Source organism: Ictalurus punctatus, chromosome 27 (genome assembly GCF_001660625.3).
Source record: "Ictalurus punctatus breed USDA103 chromosome 27, Coco_2.0, whole genome shotgun sequence".
Lineage (NCBI taxonomy): Eukaryota > Metazoa > Chordata > Actinopteri > Siluriformes > Ictaluridae > Ictalurus > Ictalurus punctatus.
The window spans coordinates 16,193,837-16,207,500 of NC_030442.2; the positions used below are offsets into that span (position 1 = coordinate 16,193,837).

Here is a 13,664-nt window from a genome sequence, read left to right on the forward strand (position 1 = left end):
ATATTCTGGGGAAAAAAATACAAATAAAAAACCCCGTCACTCCTGCAATATCGTTTATAGATCCGTGCATGCTGTCTGTAGAAATGTTGTTTTGTTTGGTCAGTAATGTAACTCCCGATACACCCACAGATAAACTCGAGCACGTGCATCTCAACCAGGCAACAAAAAACATCTGATTTTTACAGCAATGTTTAATTGATCGTAATATTATACTTAATACGTCCCTAGCATTCACTCACAAGCTCTTTTCTTTAGAAAGACGTATTAACAGATCGGTGGAACGCTGCTTTTCTAAGGCTAACTGTGAGAACCTAACCGCTGAAAGAACTTATTCGGCGCTAAAAGCTCAGAGTGCCATCCGGGTCACGGCACCAAGTTCTCGGCATCGTCAACGAGTTGAGCTTTAGACTCTTGATGATGATTTGAATCTCAAGATCAGTGTTTTTCCCCCTCAACAGAACTTCGGAAAGGCTTCACCAGCTCGCTCTCGAAACCGAAGAGCCTTAGGCTCATGTTCGGAGAAGAGACCGAGATTATACTGCGTTCTGCAAATATTTCCTTCTATATCCTCAAGGGAAACTTAGCTGTGAAATAACGAGGAAATTATATCATTTTTAAATTAAATACCAACGTTATTCAGCCCACTAATTACGGAAAAGCGTTCACCAGTTGTTCACTGAGAAACTGAAGCCCACACCACCACGTTACGCCCATTATATCTTTCGCTGAATAAAATGTAAGCGACTGGAGTCTGAAGTCTGGAGTTTCTACCGCTCTTCACCGCTCGGTGCGTTACGGCATGCCATGGTGTGAAATGACTCGGAATGGCATGCTGCGAATGGACATCGTGAACGCTCAAGCTGGTCCCTACCTTGTACTTCTGGTTTAGTAAAGTGTTAGTGGAGAGCAGCCCCACCTCGTTCTTTTTGTTCTCGCCTACGAACAGCGCGGCCACGTGAGCCGGGAGAACGTTCTCCAGCAGCAGCCGCGTCAGATTCTCGCACAGCTCGATCTCGTCTTTATCCGTGCGGTTCTTGTTCTTCAGCAGGAACTCCTGACGGCAGCAGAAATCGTCCTGTATGGGAGAGGAACGGTTTCACCCTGCTTTGTATCAAATATACATATTTTATACACACACACACACATGTTTCCACAATATTTCTTCATGAGGAGGGAAAAAAACAAAAAAACAAGGAAGGTAAGTGAATATCGGCTAACTGACTAACTTTGTACAAACTTTAGCAATATTTTCTGCCGAGATAATCTTTCCAGTTCCCATATCGTAGCTAGCCAGCTAACACAGCGAGGCAGAATGATGGAAAATCTGATGCACCGCTGCTTGTTGTACATTTGGTTCCCAAATTAGTTCTCAAAATGGCGGCGGCAGCAGTCCGGTGTGATGTCACGTGAACCGCGAGAATAACGTGTTTAAAACGTGCGATTGTGTACCTGACGTGATATAAGCAGCATGGTAACCAGGAACAGCGTGATGTAGATGCAGCTCATAATCTGCGGCTGTTTCATCAGTCCTCCTTCCCTCATCAGTGAATATCTGAATCCCTCAGTGAAGTTCTCAGGACTGCAACTAACACACACACACACACACACACAACTGTAATTACACACATAAGTTCCTAACGCTAGCACGTACTTCAGAGCAGATCTAAACATTGTGCGCCAATCCCATGTGTGTGTGTGTACCTGTTGACTGTATAAAGCAAGCAGCTGTACATATTGAACAGATCGTTCTGAGTACAGCCGATGATGATGTAATAAATGGCTGAAGCGATGAAGAGGAAGGCCATCTTCAGCTCGAAGCACACTCTCAGAAATACTCCACACACCAGTAATGTCAGGATACAGCTATACACCGAATACTGAGGAGGAACATATAAATAAATGCATAAACACGGCCTGGAGTACAGCCGAATCGTTGATTACGCGGTGAAAGATGTTAAAAAGGTTAGAAATAAATGACGGTCTATGAAATCTAATAAGAACTCTCCTATGAGTCTAACACACACACACACACACACACACACACACACCTTTTTAATTAGTGCAGTCACTTAAACACTGTGGTTATGATGCGTGTCAACAGATAATAAAGGTTTGTGCGTGTTCTACGTACAGGCAAGCAGAAGAGATGATCATTATGAAACCCGTTTATGCTGCTTTCATTTCCCCGAACATCGACAGGGTTAAAACACTGGAAGAGAATATATTGGAGTGATGAAGTTCTGTGTAAAACCGCCGCACTTTCGCCTGCGCTATGTGAAACGTTACTTACCAGGCTGAACGAGGCAATGGTGACGATAACCGAAGTAGTGATGGTTACTAGCGGGAGACGCACAAAAGGCCTCTTGACCACGGCTTCGGACACGGCCGATAACCACTGGCAGGATTCGAGCTTCTCCGGGAACAATTTCTGGGGGGAAGAAAAAAAAAAAAAAAAAAAGAGTCTGTAAATATCTTACTTATGTTTATACTGGGACTGAGATGTATGAATATATTACATACAATTTACATCGTAGATGGATCGAGGGATAGACAGACAGACAGACAGACAGACAGACAGATAGATAGACAAGCAGATATACAGACAGATAGATAGACAAATAGATCCTTAGACAGGTAGAGAAATGGATTGACAGATAGACAGAGGCAAACAGATAGATAGATAGACAGAGACAGATAGATAGACAAAAAGATATGCAGATAGACAGATAGATAGACAAATAGATCCTTAGACAGGTAGAGAAATGGATTGACAGATAGACAGAGGCAAACAGATAGATAGATAGACAGAGACAGATAGATAGACAAAAAGATATGCAGATAGACAGATAGATAGACAAATAGATCCTTAGACAGATAGAGAGACAGATAAACAGACAGATAGAGAAAAACAGATATACATATAGACAGACAGAGAGACAGATAAACAGATAGAGACAAACAGATATACAGATAGACAGACAAAAAGATATACAGATAGACAGACAGACAGACAGACAGACAGACAGACAGATAGATAGACAGACAAAAAGATATACAGATGGATAGACAGATAGATAGATAGACAAAAAGATGCAGATAGACAGATAGATAGACAAATAGATCCTTAGACAGATAGACAGATAGATAGACAAATAGATCCTTAGACAGATAGACAGATAAACAGACAGACAGAGAAAAACAGATATACATATAGACAGACAGAGAGACAGATAAACAGATAGACAAACAGATATACAGATAGACAGACAAAAAGATATACAGATAGACAGACAGATAGATAGATAGACAGACAAAAAGATATACAGATAGATAGACAGACAGACAGACAGATAGATAGATAGATAGACAGACAAAAAGATATACAGATAGACAGACAAATAGATCCTTAGACATATAGAGAGAGACAGACAGACAGATAGAGGCAAACGGATATACACATAGACAGATAGAGAGACAGACAGATCTTTAGACAGACAGATAGACAGGCTGTGTGTGTGTGTTTTGAAGAAAGGGAGTGAGACCGACTCTGTAACAAATGTCAGTCTGTTTTTAGTGGTCAGTCATTCCAGACACAGTCTCCAGCCAATCAAATACAAGAAAGAACAAGTCTCATGACATTCCCCACGTAACACACAGTCTAAATGTGCTAGCATCTATGAAACCTCCAAATCTGGAAATGCGTGCGCACACACACACACACACACACACCATCATAAGCGTGTTTAAAACCGGCAGGTGCCAGCCGTTAATAACCTGAATGTGACCGGCAAAACAGATGGCAAGGGTCAGGAGTAACACACACGCCAACAACGCAAACACCAACCCCAGCTTCTTAGGTCTGAAAGAAAAAAGCAGAGAAGCACTATGATTTGCATCATATATATCATAATTATAGGATCATATATTCAGTTCTGTCCTCGTGCGTGTGTGTGTGTGTGTGTTTCTATCACTCACTGTTGTGTGACACACATCTGAATGATGAAGATACACAGGAAGATAAAAGTGGCACAGCTGACGTAGTACTTAAAACTAGGCATTTCTGTAGTCCTGTACTGAGAGAGGTACATAAACATGAACACGTCGTGCATTTGAGCGCAAAACAAACAAAGACTTCCTGTTCTATTTCACAGATATTCCTTCATTAGCACAAGTACAGGAAAACAAACATATATACCGACTCAAATATCACTCATCCTACCAACTGTGGACGAGAGAACGGTTATCCAACGAGCTACAATTCCCCCGTTTCCTCGGACACTGCTTTAGGAAGCCGTCGGTTATACAGTATTAATAATGAATATTCATGAATTCATTTTAATATACTGTAATGAATACAACAGTGCTGATGAATTCTGGATTCTGATTGGTCAGAAGGTGTTTATAGTACTAACACGGACTCGCGTAGCGGATGCATTAAACTGATCAAGATGCATGGCGTGATGTTCCTTAAGAAATAAAAACTTGTGGTGTAAGTGGAATAAAACACGTCAGGCTTTTTTTAAACTGCATTACATTATTATTTTTATTATTATTATTATTATTATTTTGCGCTTGGGACACGTTGGACGTTTTCTTTGGAAAGCTGCGTGTTTGGCATTTTAATAAAAATGGTATAAATCCCCAGAGGACTGTTTTCTAAGCTCGTTAGCGAACCTCAAACATCTTCACGTACGCCGATATACGTTTGCCATTTTGCTAATCCGGTAAATACGGCGTCATGATGTTATTATGCCGTTATTGTGGTTGAGATGTTTACCTGTTTCTCCAGCCCGCGCTTAGTGAACCACAGAGTGAGACCAGAAATCTCCTCCGACTTCACCCACTGCCTGCACACAAGAAACAACACACGTGCGCTAAACGTCCCAAGTATTCCCGTTCTCGGGGGTGAGAGAATGACATTTACGATCGCAGATGAGGCTCACACACTACAGGCAGATCCCTGCTAAAGCGCACATGACCCCCCAAACCCTCACAAGAACGATCAAAATAAAGAAATAAACATGCAAGAACTATCGATCATGTGACTGTCTAGCATGTGGCTGTTTCTGGTCGTCTGTTCTGCAAAGAGAACTGGAGCGCAAGAGAGAGGAAAAAAAAAAAAGAAAAAGTAGCTGTTTTTACAGTTTTGATGTCATCGCTGCCGTTCGGAAACGTGTCGGACGACACGAGACGAATATACCGTACCAAAAAAGTGAGAAAGACTCACTTGCTAGAGCTCAGCTCATCGATGGTGGTGATCATCTCGTTGTGCAGCTGCTCGTCAAACTTGGTCTTCTGGGACTTATTCCTGCGGGAGACATTAGTGGAGTTAAACACTTAACATCAACACACACACACACACACACACACAGACACAGAAGAGAAGTGGGAAGTGTGTGTAGAGGTCACGGCCGTTGTCATGCTGGTTACAATCTTTAGGCCAAGCTGCCAGTGGGAGCGAGAGAACCAAGTAGTATGTGCGTGCATGTGTGTGTGTGCGTGTGCGTGTGTGTGGTGCACGTTTACACGTGTAGGTGTGGCATGCAGGATGCCTTGCGTTAGTTTAAATCCCAGAAGGAGCCCTGATACAGCTTAGGAAGGAAAAGGGAGAGAAGAGAGCCATTTCCTTACACACCCACCACCCCACACACACACACACACACACACACACACACTTTCCCATCTTATCAACCGTGGTGCAGTAATCCTGCAGAGGAGTAAAAAGGTCCACTCTTCAGCACAGGAGTGGTTATTATAGCTCATGCTAGCCGTGGGCTCAGTAACACAGGCCGAGCGAGCGATCAGGGGGTTAGTGGTGAAACTGTGTTCCAGGCAAAACGTCTTCGGAGCCGACATGGTTCCACTCACTTATTCACGCTGAAGGGAGGGGTGGGAAAGGACAAGGACTCCTCAAGAGACTCATCGAAGCTGCACAGGGGGATAAAAGTCAACTTGAACACAACACAAAAGAGAGACAGGGAGAAAGAGCAGGATTTCCAGAGACCCGTCTGTGTGGATAATACAACGTGAACACAATTTCCATAAATCCATTTGAAAAAAAAATCTGCATCGACAGAAGAAAGGACGGAAAAGAAATTCCGACACCATGTGCTCGGCTATCACGTCTTTAGGATCGACACGTGACGCCAACGTACTCGGATCTGCCTCGGCTACCTTTTTAGAAAACGTACGGGACGACAGAAAAAAGAAGAAGAGACATCGCTCGATTTCTGCCGTTCTTTCTCCCTTACCCCGCGACGGCCATTTTCTACGTAGCCGCCATTTCTGCGACGGCGCGACGAGCAAGACTTCATGCAAATCGGGTACGGCGCTGTAAAGCGATTGGCTCGAACGATTCCCCGGACCTGTCGTGTTGCCCGTGTGCTCCGACGTTTCTTCACTTCCTCACTCGCAACTTTACCTTCTTACCTGCTTTTACACGTCCTCTTTGACTCAACTCGTTACTCTGGTTTCACCTTGTCCCGTCATACGTGACGTCTTATTAAAAGGAGACGCTGGGGGGGGGTTACAGTTAGCACGCTAACTGTATTTTGCTAATAGCTAATACGAAGCCTGGCAAGTAGCACGGGAATCAAAAAACGAATTTTATCGCCGATCAGTGTGTATTTGGGTTTAAACTAGTTAGAAGGTGGTATATAGATGTATCGACGGTGTATATGGTGGTGCCTCTGGTTAGTGTGCATGTCTAGTACAACTTGCTTACGCTGCTAATTCATGTAAATACATTTTAAACAAAAATAAATCATACTGTAGTTAATTACTGTATGCGCTGTAGGCTATACTACTATTCTGCTATGTTGCATGGTCTCGCTATAGTATACACACAGTTATAGACACACACACACACACACACACACGACAGGCTCATGTACGACTCACCTCTCTGTCATTTTTAATGGCGCTGATCTCATAGGAATGTCCTGATGAGGGACAAAAAGACAAACTCGAGTTAACAATAATCAGAAAAAAAAACATCTTTCAGAATAGTGATTCACTATGCGTGTGTGTGTGTGTGTGTGCGCGTGTGTGTGTTCACCTTGAAGCGGCTCTTGCTGTTCACCATAGTGTCCGTGATTAAGCCCTCTCTGTTCTGGAGATGGGAGAAGGGCTTCACGGCCCCCCACGACTCCAGGTAGCGCGTCATTCTGACGGACGCTCGCATCTTCAAACCGTCGTTCACGCGCTGCTTAGGAATGCTACGGCTGCACTGGGACGGGTCCTTAGACTGCGCGAGCACACAAAAAGGTATATTTGTTTGTTTTAGACCGAAGAGATTTGAGTCCGAATACGAGAAGAGAGTTTAGAATTTCAGCTTTCGACGTATTTTTTTATTTATTTATTTTTTAAAAACATATTCGCTACATATATTTATACGTTGCGAAAATACTGGAACGTGTGACTGACGGGCGTTTCTTGTTACCCAGGTGATTGTTAAATAGCTAGTCTTGGTTTTAGCTTTCGGTTACACGTTTCTTGTTAAAAAGGATAAGCCAACATGAAGATCTGAGAGCTGTCTATGGGAGAAAAAAATAAATAAAAAATCAAATAAAATAAATAAATGGGAAAATGCAAATCAGAGGCATTGCACAAACATTGGGCGTAAGCCAATACAAGAATTTGGAACGTCATGTAAATGAAGACACAGCAGACACACCGAGTGGGTCGGCCAAGGAAAACCACAGCAGCTGATGACAGAAACATTGTGAGAGGCTCGCCAAGTTTCAGAGGGGACTGTATAAAAAGCCAGTTGGGTTTCATCCCAAATCTAACTGGGATTTTGTATGGGAATTAAATAAAATAAAATGACTCCTGCGGAAGGCGGAAGTGAAGATGGCGGGTTTACATCCTGGGTCGCTTAAGAGCTCAAACAAAAATAAATCATTACTGGAGGCATACCGGAGGAGATATGAACACACAGTGCAGTGTAGTGAAGCTCAGTATAAAATTATAGGCTCAGAAACACACTAATGCGTTTGCATAAAGAACTTTAAATGGGAATCTATAAATACTGACCCGGGGGTCTATAACCAGGTAAGTCTTGATGTGGAGCTCCTTCAGGTAAGTGTCTCTGAGGTGGCCGTTTCCTTCCTCCACCTCGTACGCTTTATTCAGATGCTTCAGAGTGGCCTCGGTGATGTGCACCCGGCTACACACACACACACACACACACATTATGCTCAAATAATTTTTTATACAAGCAATAAGCATGATCTCATCCCGTCTTGCTAATTCCTGTACGTTAGTGAAGTTTTAAAGTGTAACATTTCCATTTGCCGACTTATAGACGTGTTATAATAGCAGCATACCCAGGCAACCCTCCAGACTCCATGTGATTGGCCAAGGTGACGTCATGTGACCAGACGTCAAACTGCCATTTGCGTAGACCAATGACGCCGCAGAGCACGTTTCCAGAGTGCACGCCAACGCGCATGTTAATATCCACTCCTGTCGCCTCTCGAACCCGCCTGCAAAGAATGACGGGGAAATTGAATGAGTAATTAATTTCACCCAGTGTGTGTTTTTATATCCGTGTGTGTGTGTACTTACTTAATTGCTTCACACATGTCCAAACCCATTTTGACGCAGTTCTTGGCGTGTTTCGGTAAGGAGACGGGTAGTCCGGATACACAGTAATAACAATCACCCAGGATCTTTATCCTCATACACTCATTCTCCTACACACACACACAAAATAACAATTTTGCAAGAGAGATACGTGAGCACCGCTGAACGATACAAGTCATTTCAACATACATGCAAAAAAAAAAAAAAAAAAGTGATAAACACTATTATTAAAAAAAACGAATTCATTGCTAATGAACAAAACAGGTGTTTTATTTAACAGGTAGATTTTTGAAAATCACTCACTTTGGCAATCTGGTCAAATTTTCCAAAGAGTTCATTCAGCATGATCACCAGCTCTTTGGGAGAACAGTCGCTGGCTAAACGAGTGAAACCAACAATGTCTGCATACAGGATGCTGAGATACAGAAGGTGAGAGAATTTAAAAGTTAGAAACGTAGAGAGGAACTAAGACGTATATAGTTATATATAAAATATACCTATATGGGGGGGGGGAGAAGAATAATAAGTAAAAAGTAGAGATGGCACGATACCACGTTTTCGGTTCCAATACCGATATTGAAAACATCCAGTGTAGTTTTCTTTAAAAACTTCACAATTAACCTCTTTCACACAAACATGACCGTTTTTGTAAATATAATAAATATACTAAGCATATACATATATATATATATATATACACATATATATATACACACACACATATACATATATATACATATATATATATATATATATATATATATATATATATATATATATATATATATATATATAGTTCCAAAAATAAATTTCTTTTCCAAATCTGACTATTATAAAAGGTGCAAACATTCACTGATGCTCAAGAAGGCAACACGATACATTAAGAGACAGGGGGGTGTAAACTTTTGATCAGGATGATATTTTGTTCAAAGATATTATTTCTTTCAATTAGTACCACCCTTCAGAAGCGACATAAGATATTTACAGGTTTTGCAGAAGACAAAACGACGACAATTTACACCGATCATCCTGTTCAAAAGTTTACACCCCCCCCCCGGCAGGACTAAATAAAAACAAAGTGCGAACAAAATGCAATTTTTCATGATCCCTCTTTTTAAAAAAAAAAAATTAAATAAAATTATGAGCATTTTGCTTATAAAATTATGACCGACTGTAAATACAATCAAATCAATCACAATAACAAATCTCTTTATACGTAAACATTTCCAGTTCAAAAAAATACATTTCCAAATCCACTTCCAATCTTTGCCATTTGTGACAGGATCCGATATCCAGCTCGATTCTATTTGATTTTATTTCTAAAGAGCTTTTAACAACGGACATTTTCACAAAGCAGCTTTACAGAAATCCGGATACAGATTAAAATTCCTCCGTTATGTTTTCTCTGCTATCCGATCCACCACTTCTTCCCGGTACGGACGCTTTCCGATACCGCCTATCGGACTGGTGCCAACTCTAGCCTTAAATAATAAATGTGTGTGTTAAATATGTTTTCGTCCATCACGAGGCAAAACCGCGAGCTGATTTTGTATCACGAGCCAAAAACAGACCAATCAGACATTGCCTCGTGATGCTGATATTAATATGGGCGTTCACGATCGCATAGCTCACTTTAGAAACTCTTTTTAATAAACATTCCTTTTATAATTACAGTGAGAGTCTGATTTAAAAAGTACTGCCGGATTTAAGTTCGAAAGTGCTGTGCAAAATGTATAATACTTTGAGGAGTAAATTATTTTTTTTTTCCTTACATAACCGAAAACTCTTAGGCATTTCAGTGGAGTATCGCACACATTTATATGGAAATTACACACTTGATGGATTACACGATGGTTTAGGACTACAATTACTCTGTCAGCTTTAGGGCCGTAATTGCAGTTTCGCACTCAAGTCTCCATCAGGGAACAGGCAAAAACTTCTACAAAATAGACTTCATGTGAAAACAATAAAGAATTTGGGGGTTTGGGATTTAGGGTTTAATCGGTGTTCAAAACAGTGTTACTATGAATATAAACTTTAATACACTGAAAGAGACACACTATTAGCATCACATAAAAAAAAAAAAATGATATACATTTCACTCTACCCACGTTTTACATCATTTCTCCCTACATTCTTTCGAGTGTCCATGGAATAAAAGAAAATATTACATGCCACGAGTGTACCAATAGTTGCTGCAAGCCTTGTAAGAATCGACCAATCGGTGTGCGAGAAGGCGAGAATTAAAGCGAGCGGTTAAAGAGATCCAAACATGCGCACACGTGATGCGGTATTAGACCGTAAGCACATCATAATGAAACTAAAGCCGAATCCCGGACATTTTCTCAAGTTTAGAAATCCCACGTCGGGGGAAAAAGACAACGTATGGTCACCGTAAATTAAGGTTTCTTTCTCATATCGTCTCGGGGAGTTTTTTTATAAATCGCCACCATCACCTCTGGCTTGCTCATTAGGGCTAACTTAAAATTTATATCCTGAATTGACATGTTTGTGTCAAGCTGCTTTGTGACAATGTCCATTGTTAAACGCGCTATACAAATAGAACTCAACTGAATCGAACTTGATAGCGTGCATGAAATAGAGAGACCAGGTCGAACCAGAAATGTCTGCATTAAAGGGCGATGAAACGGAGAAGAAATGCCACTCAGTTTTAAATGACGCTTATAGTATATACGCAAGATGATCGATTCACTAGACCAAATCGGATATTATTAAACACGACATGCTTATAACATGAACCAGCAGGTGGCCATTCATGTAATCCAGGTTCTCTGAAACAATGAACATGCCAGCTGAATCATTCAAGCATACATCCATCCATCTGCTGTACCGCTTATCCTACAGGGTCGGAGAACCTGGAGCCTATCACAGGGAGCATGGGGCACAAGGCAGGGGTTCATCCCGGACGGGGTGCCAATCTATCGCAGGGCGTCCGATCATCATATACAGTAATATCCTCTGCAAGACGGTCACGCACAACAGAAGAGATCCGAGAGCAGATTATTTTGTCCAGCAATCGTACGTTCGAGTTAGAATCGAATTAATAACGAATAATATCTTTTTCTAAAACTACTCTCGCTTAAACGTCCTCTTAAATGTCTCTAGCGCAGTTTGAAAGAAGATGGTGAGGTGGGAGTTAGCGCAATAAGGGTTTTGGACTGATAGCTCTGACAGTTTCCCAGATTAACGCAGGAGTGAACTTGAGCCGATTCCAGCTCCTCTAACCGGCCCCAAGAGTCTCCAAAGGCTGTTAAAAAGCAATCCTTTTATACGATCCTTATATAATCCTTCAGTCTGACAGCAGAAATATGTGGCGGTGTCTGATTGTGGTCGCCGTGCCAAGTCACAGTGTTTGGCTTGGAGTCCGGTCGAAGGAAAACTTTTCCTCACGGGTCTCCGTTTAAAATTCTCCCTCACACTCTTGCTTTTTTTTTTTTTTTTTTTTTTTAAACCATCTCCAAATTTTCAGAGCAGTCTGCTAATGTGCGCTCGATGACGTACACTCATGACCTTCCACTAGTCGTGCGTCAGTGGGTACGGAAACTAATTCAATACACGATTCAATACGCGTCAAATCAAAGCCGTTTCGCTCGTATGAGACGATTCAAGGCCGTATGGAGTGGCTGAAAAGCCTTTTGAGGTGACGGGATGAACGAGCGTGGTTACGCAATCGCATTTAATATTGAAGGTCAGCACTGCAACGATAAAAAGCGTGTACTGAGACGTGCGTCTAAACTCAAATCTAAACTAAATAGCACAAATACTTTTTAACTATTATTTCATTGTCAACTGATTATATATATATATATATAAAAAAAATTGTTTTTCCACATGTTTGGAAACTCCTCATCCTGACTAAAAGCGTTAAAACTATCGCTCAGTTTGAAATGTTTTAGTCATCTTATCAAACAGCTGATTCATGTACTGCTATAAAGTGAACATAAACGAACTTTTTTCTTTTTTTTTCTTTCCGCCTGTAGGAAGTATATATACACACATCGTCACATTAACAAACGAACAGCTCTTAAAACAGATCGCTCTCGCGGGTCAGCGAGTGTAAAATGAAAATATCGGCCCTCCAAACAAATCCTGCATTGTTGGTGTACGCGCCCAGGTGCTGTGGAATCACGTGTGCGTGTACGCACGAGCTTCGGAGATATATTAGCGGATACAGAGTGGTCTGTTGAAGCTTCATGCTTCACTAAATAGATTACAGCTTCTAATTATAAAACCGAAAAAGGACCAGATGTTAGAAGCACGGAAGGCGAGAAATTAAACGCATAATCAAAACAGCCCGTGTGAGAAAAGTTGATGTCATTACGATCGTCTATATGGAATAGAATAGAGACTAGCGTCGGAGGAGGTATTAAAACGCCCCTTCTTGCCTCGGAGGTTTCTCCCTTATATCATTAGGACGATCTGGTCATTTCTATCCATGTAGGCCACTCGGGTGCTTCTAAGTCACGTTGAGACCGGACTCCTACGGCTCACGGTCGGACCGCTGCGAACGATCCGGATCCATCACGCAGCTCTACACGTTCTCCCACGGGTTCTCCTACAACACTCCCTCCACTGGCTCCCTGTAGCTGCCCACATCAGATTTTTTTTTACGAACGAAACAAAAACAGAGCACCTACAGTAAATTAGCGCGCTTAAACACACCCTGTTCTGCACCACGCTCGCTCCGAGACTCTAGCGCGGCTCGATCGGACCCACCGTCCCTCGAGGTACAAGGAAGACATGCATCGAAGGCTCTTCGGTGTACTTTCAAACCTCGTTGTACATACAAGATATATATTTTTTATGAAAGTCAAAACGACGCATCGTGACGACCCGGACAACCGGATCAGCCTTGTAACCAGGAAGTAACACTACAAAACGTTCGCATGCTCAAACTTAAGCAAGATGTACGGTACTGTATAGCTTTCATTTCCTGAAAATACACAACAACCCACACAGCCGCTCTCAGAGAGCCTGGTGGAGCTACAGTGAGGATATACTGTATTTATATATATATATATATATATATATATATATATATATATATATATATATAT

General features: G+C 41.6%; 1 protein-coding gene across 2 annotated transcripts in view; it reads right to left on the reverse strand.

The window, feature by feature from the left end:
• Positions 1–13,664, reverse strand: part of adcy7 (adenylate cyclase 7) — a 73,362-nt gene that overhangs the window by 6,018 nt on the left and 53,680 nt on the right. The window contains exons 8-23 of one of the 2 annotated variants that reach the window (XM_017458476.3): positions 8,890–9,001; positions 8,569–8,696; positions 8,328–8,486; positions 8,035–8,167; positions 7,058–7,246; positions 6,901–6,941; positions 5,869–5,928; positions 5,228–5,308; positions 4,778–4,847; positions 3,976–4,073; positions 3,775–3,859; positions 2,291–2,428; positions 2,132–2,209; positions 1,702–1,877; positions 1,450–1,585; positions 917–1,075 (exon numbers count right to left, since the gene is read on the reverse strand). In XM_017458476.3, the coding sequence (XP_017313965.1) occupies positions 917–1,075; positions 1,450–1,585; positions 1,702–1,877; positions 2,132–2,209; positions 2,291–2,428; positions 3,775–3,859; positions 3,976–4,073; positions 4,778–4,847; positions 5,228–5,308; positions 5,869–5,928; positions 6,901–6,941; positions 7,058–7,246; positions 8,035–8,167; positions 8,328–8,486; positions 8,569–8,696; positions 8,890–9,001 (1,843 nt within the window). The remainder of the gene's footprint in view (positions 1–916; positions 1,076–1,449; positions 1,586–1,701; positions 1,878–2,131; positions 2,210–2,290; positions 2,429–3,774; positions 3,860–3,975; positions 4,074–4,777; positions 4,848–5,227; positions 5,309–5,868; positions 5,929–6,900; positions 6,942–7,057; positions 7,247–8,034; positions 8,168–8,327; positions 8,487–8,568; positions 8,697–8,889; positions 9,002–13,664) is intronic. The other variant, XM_017458477.3, reaches the window with a different exon arrangement.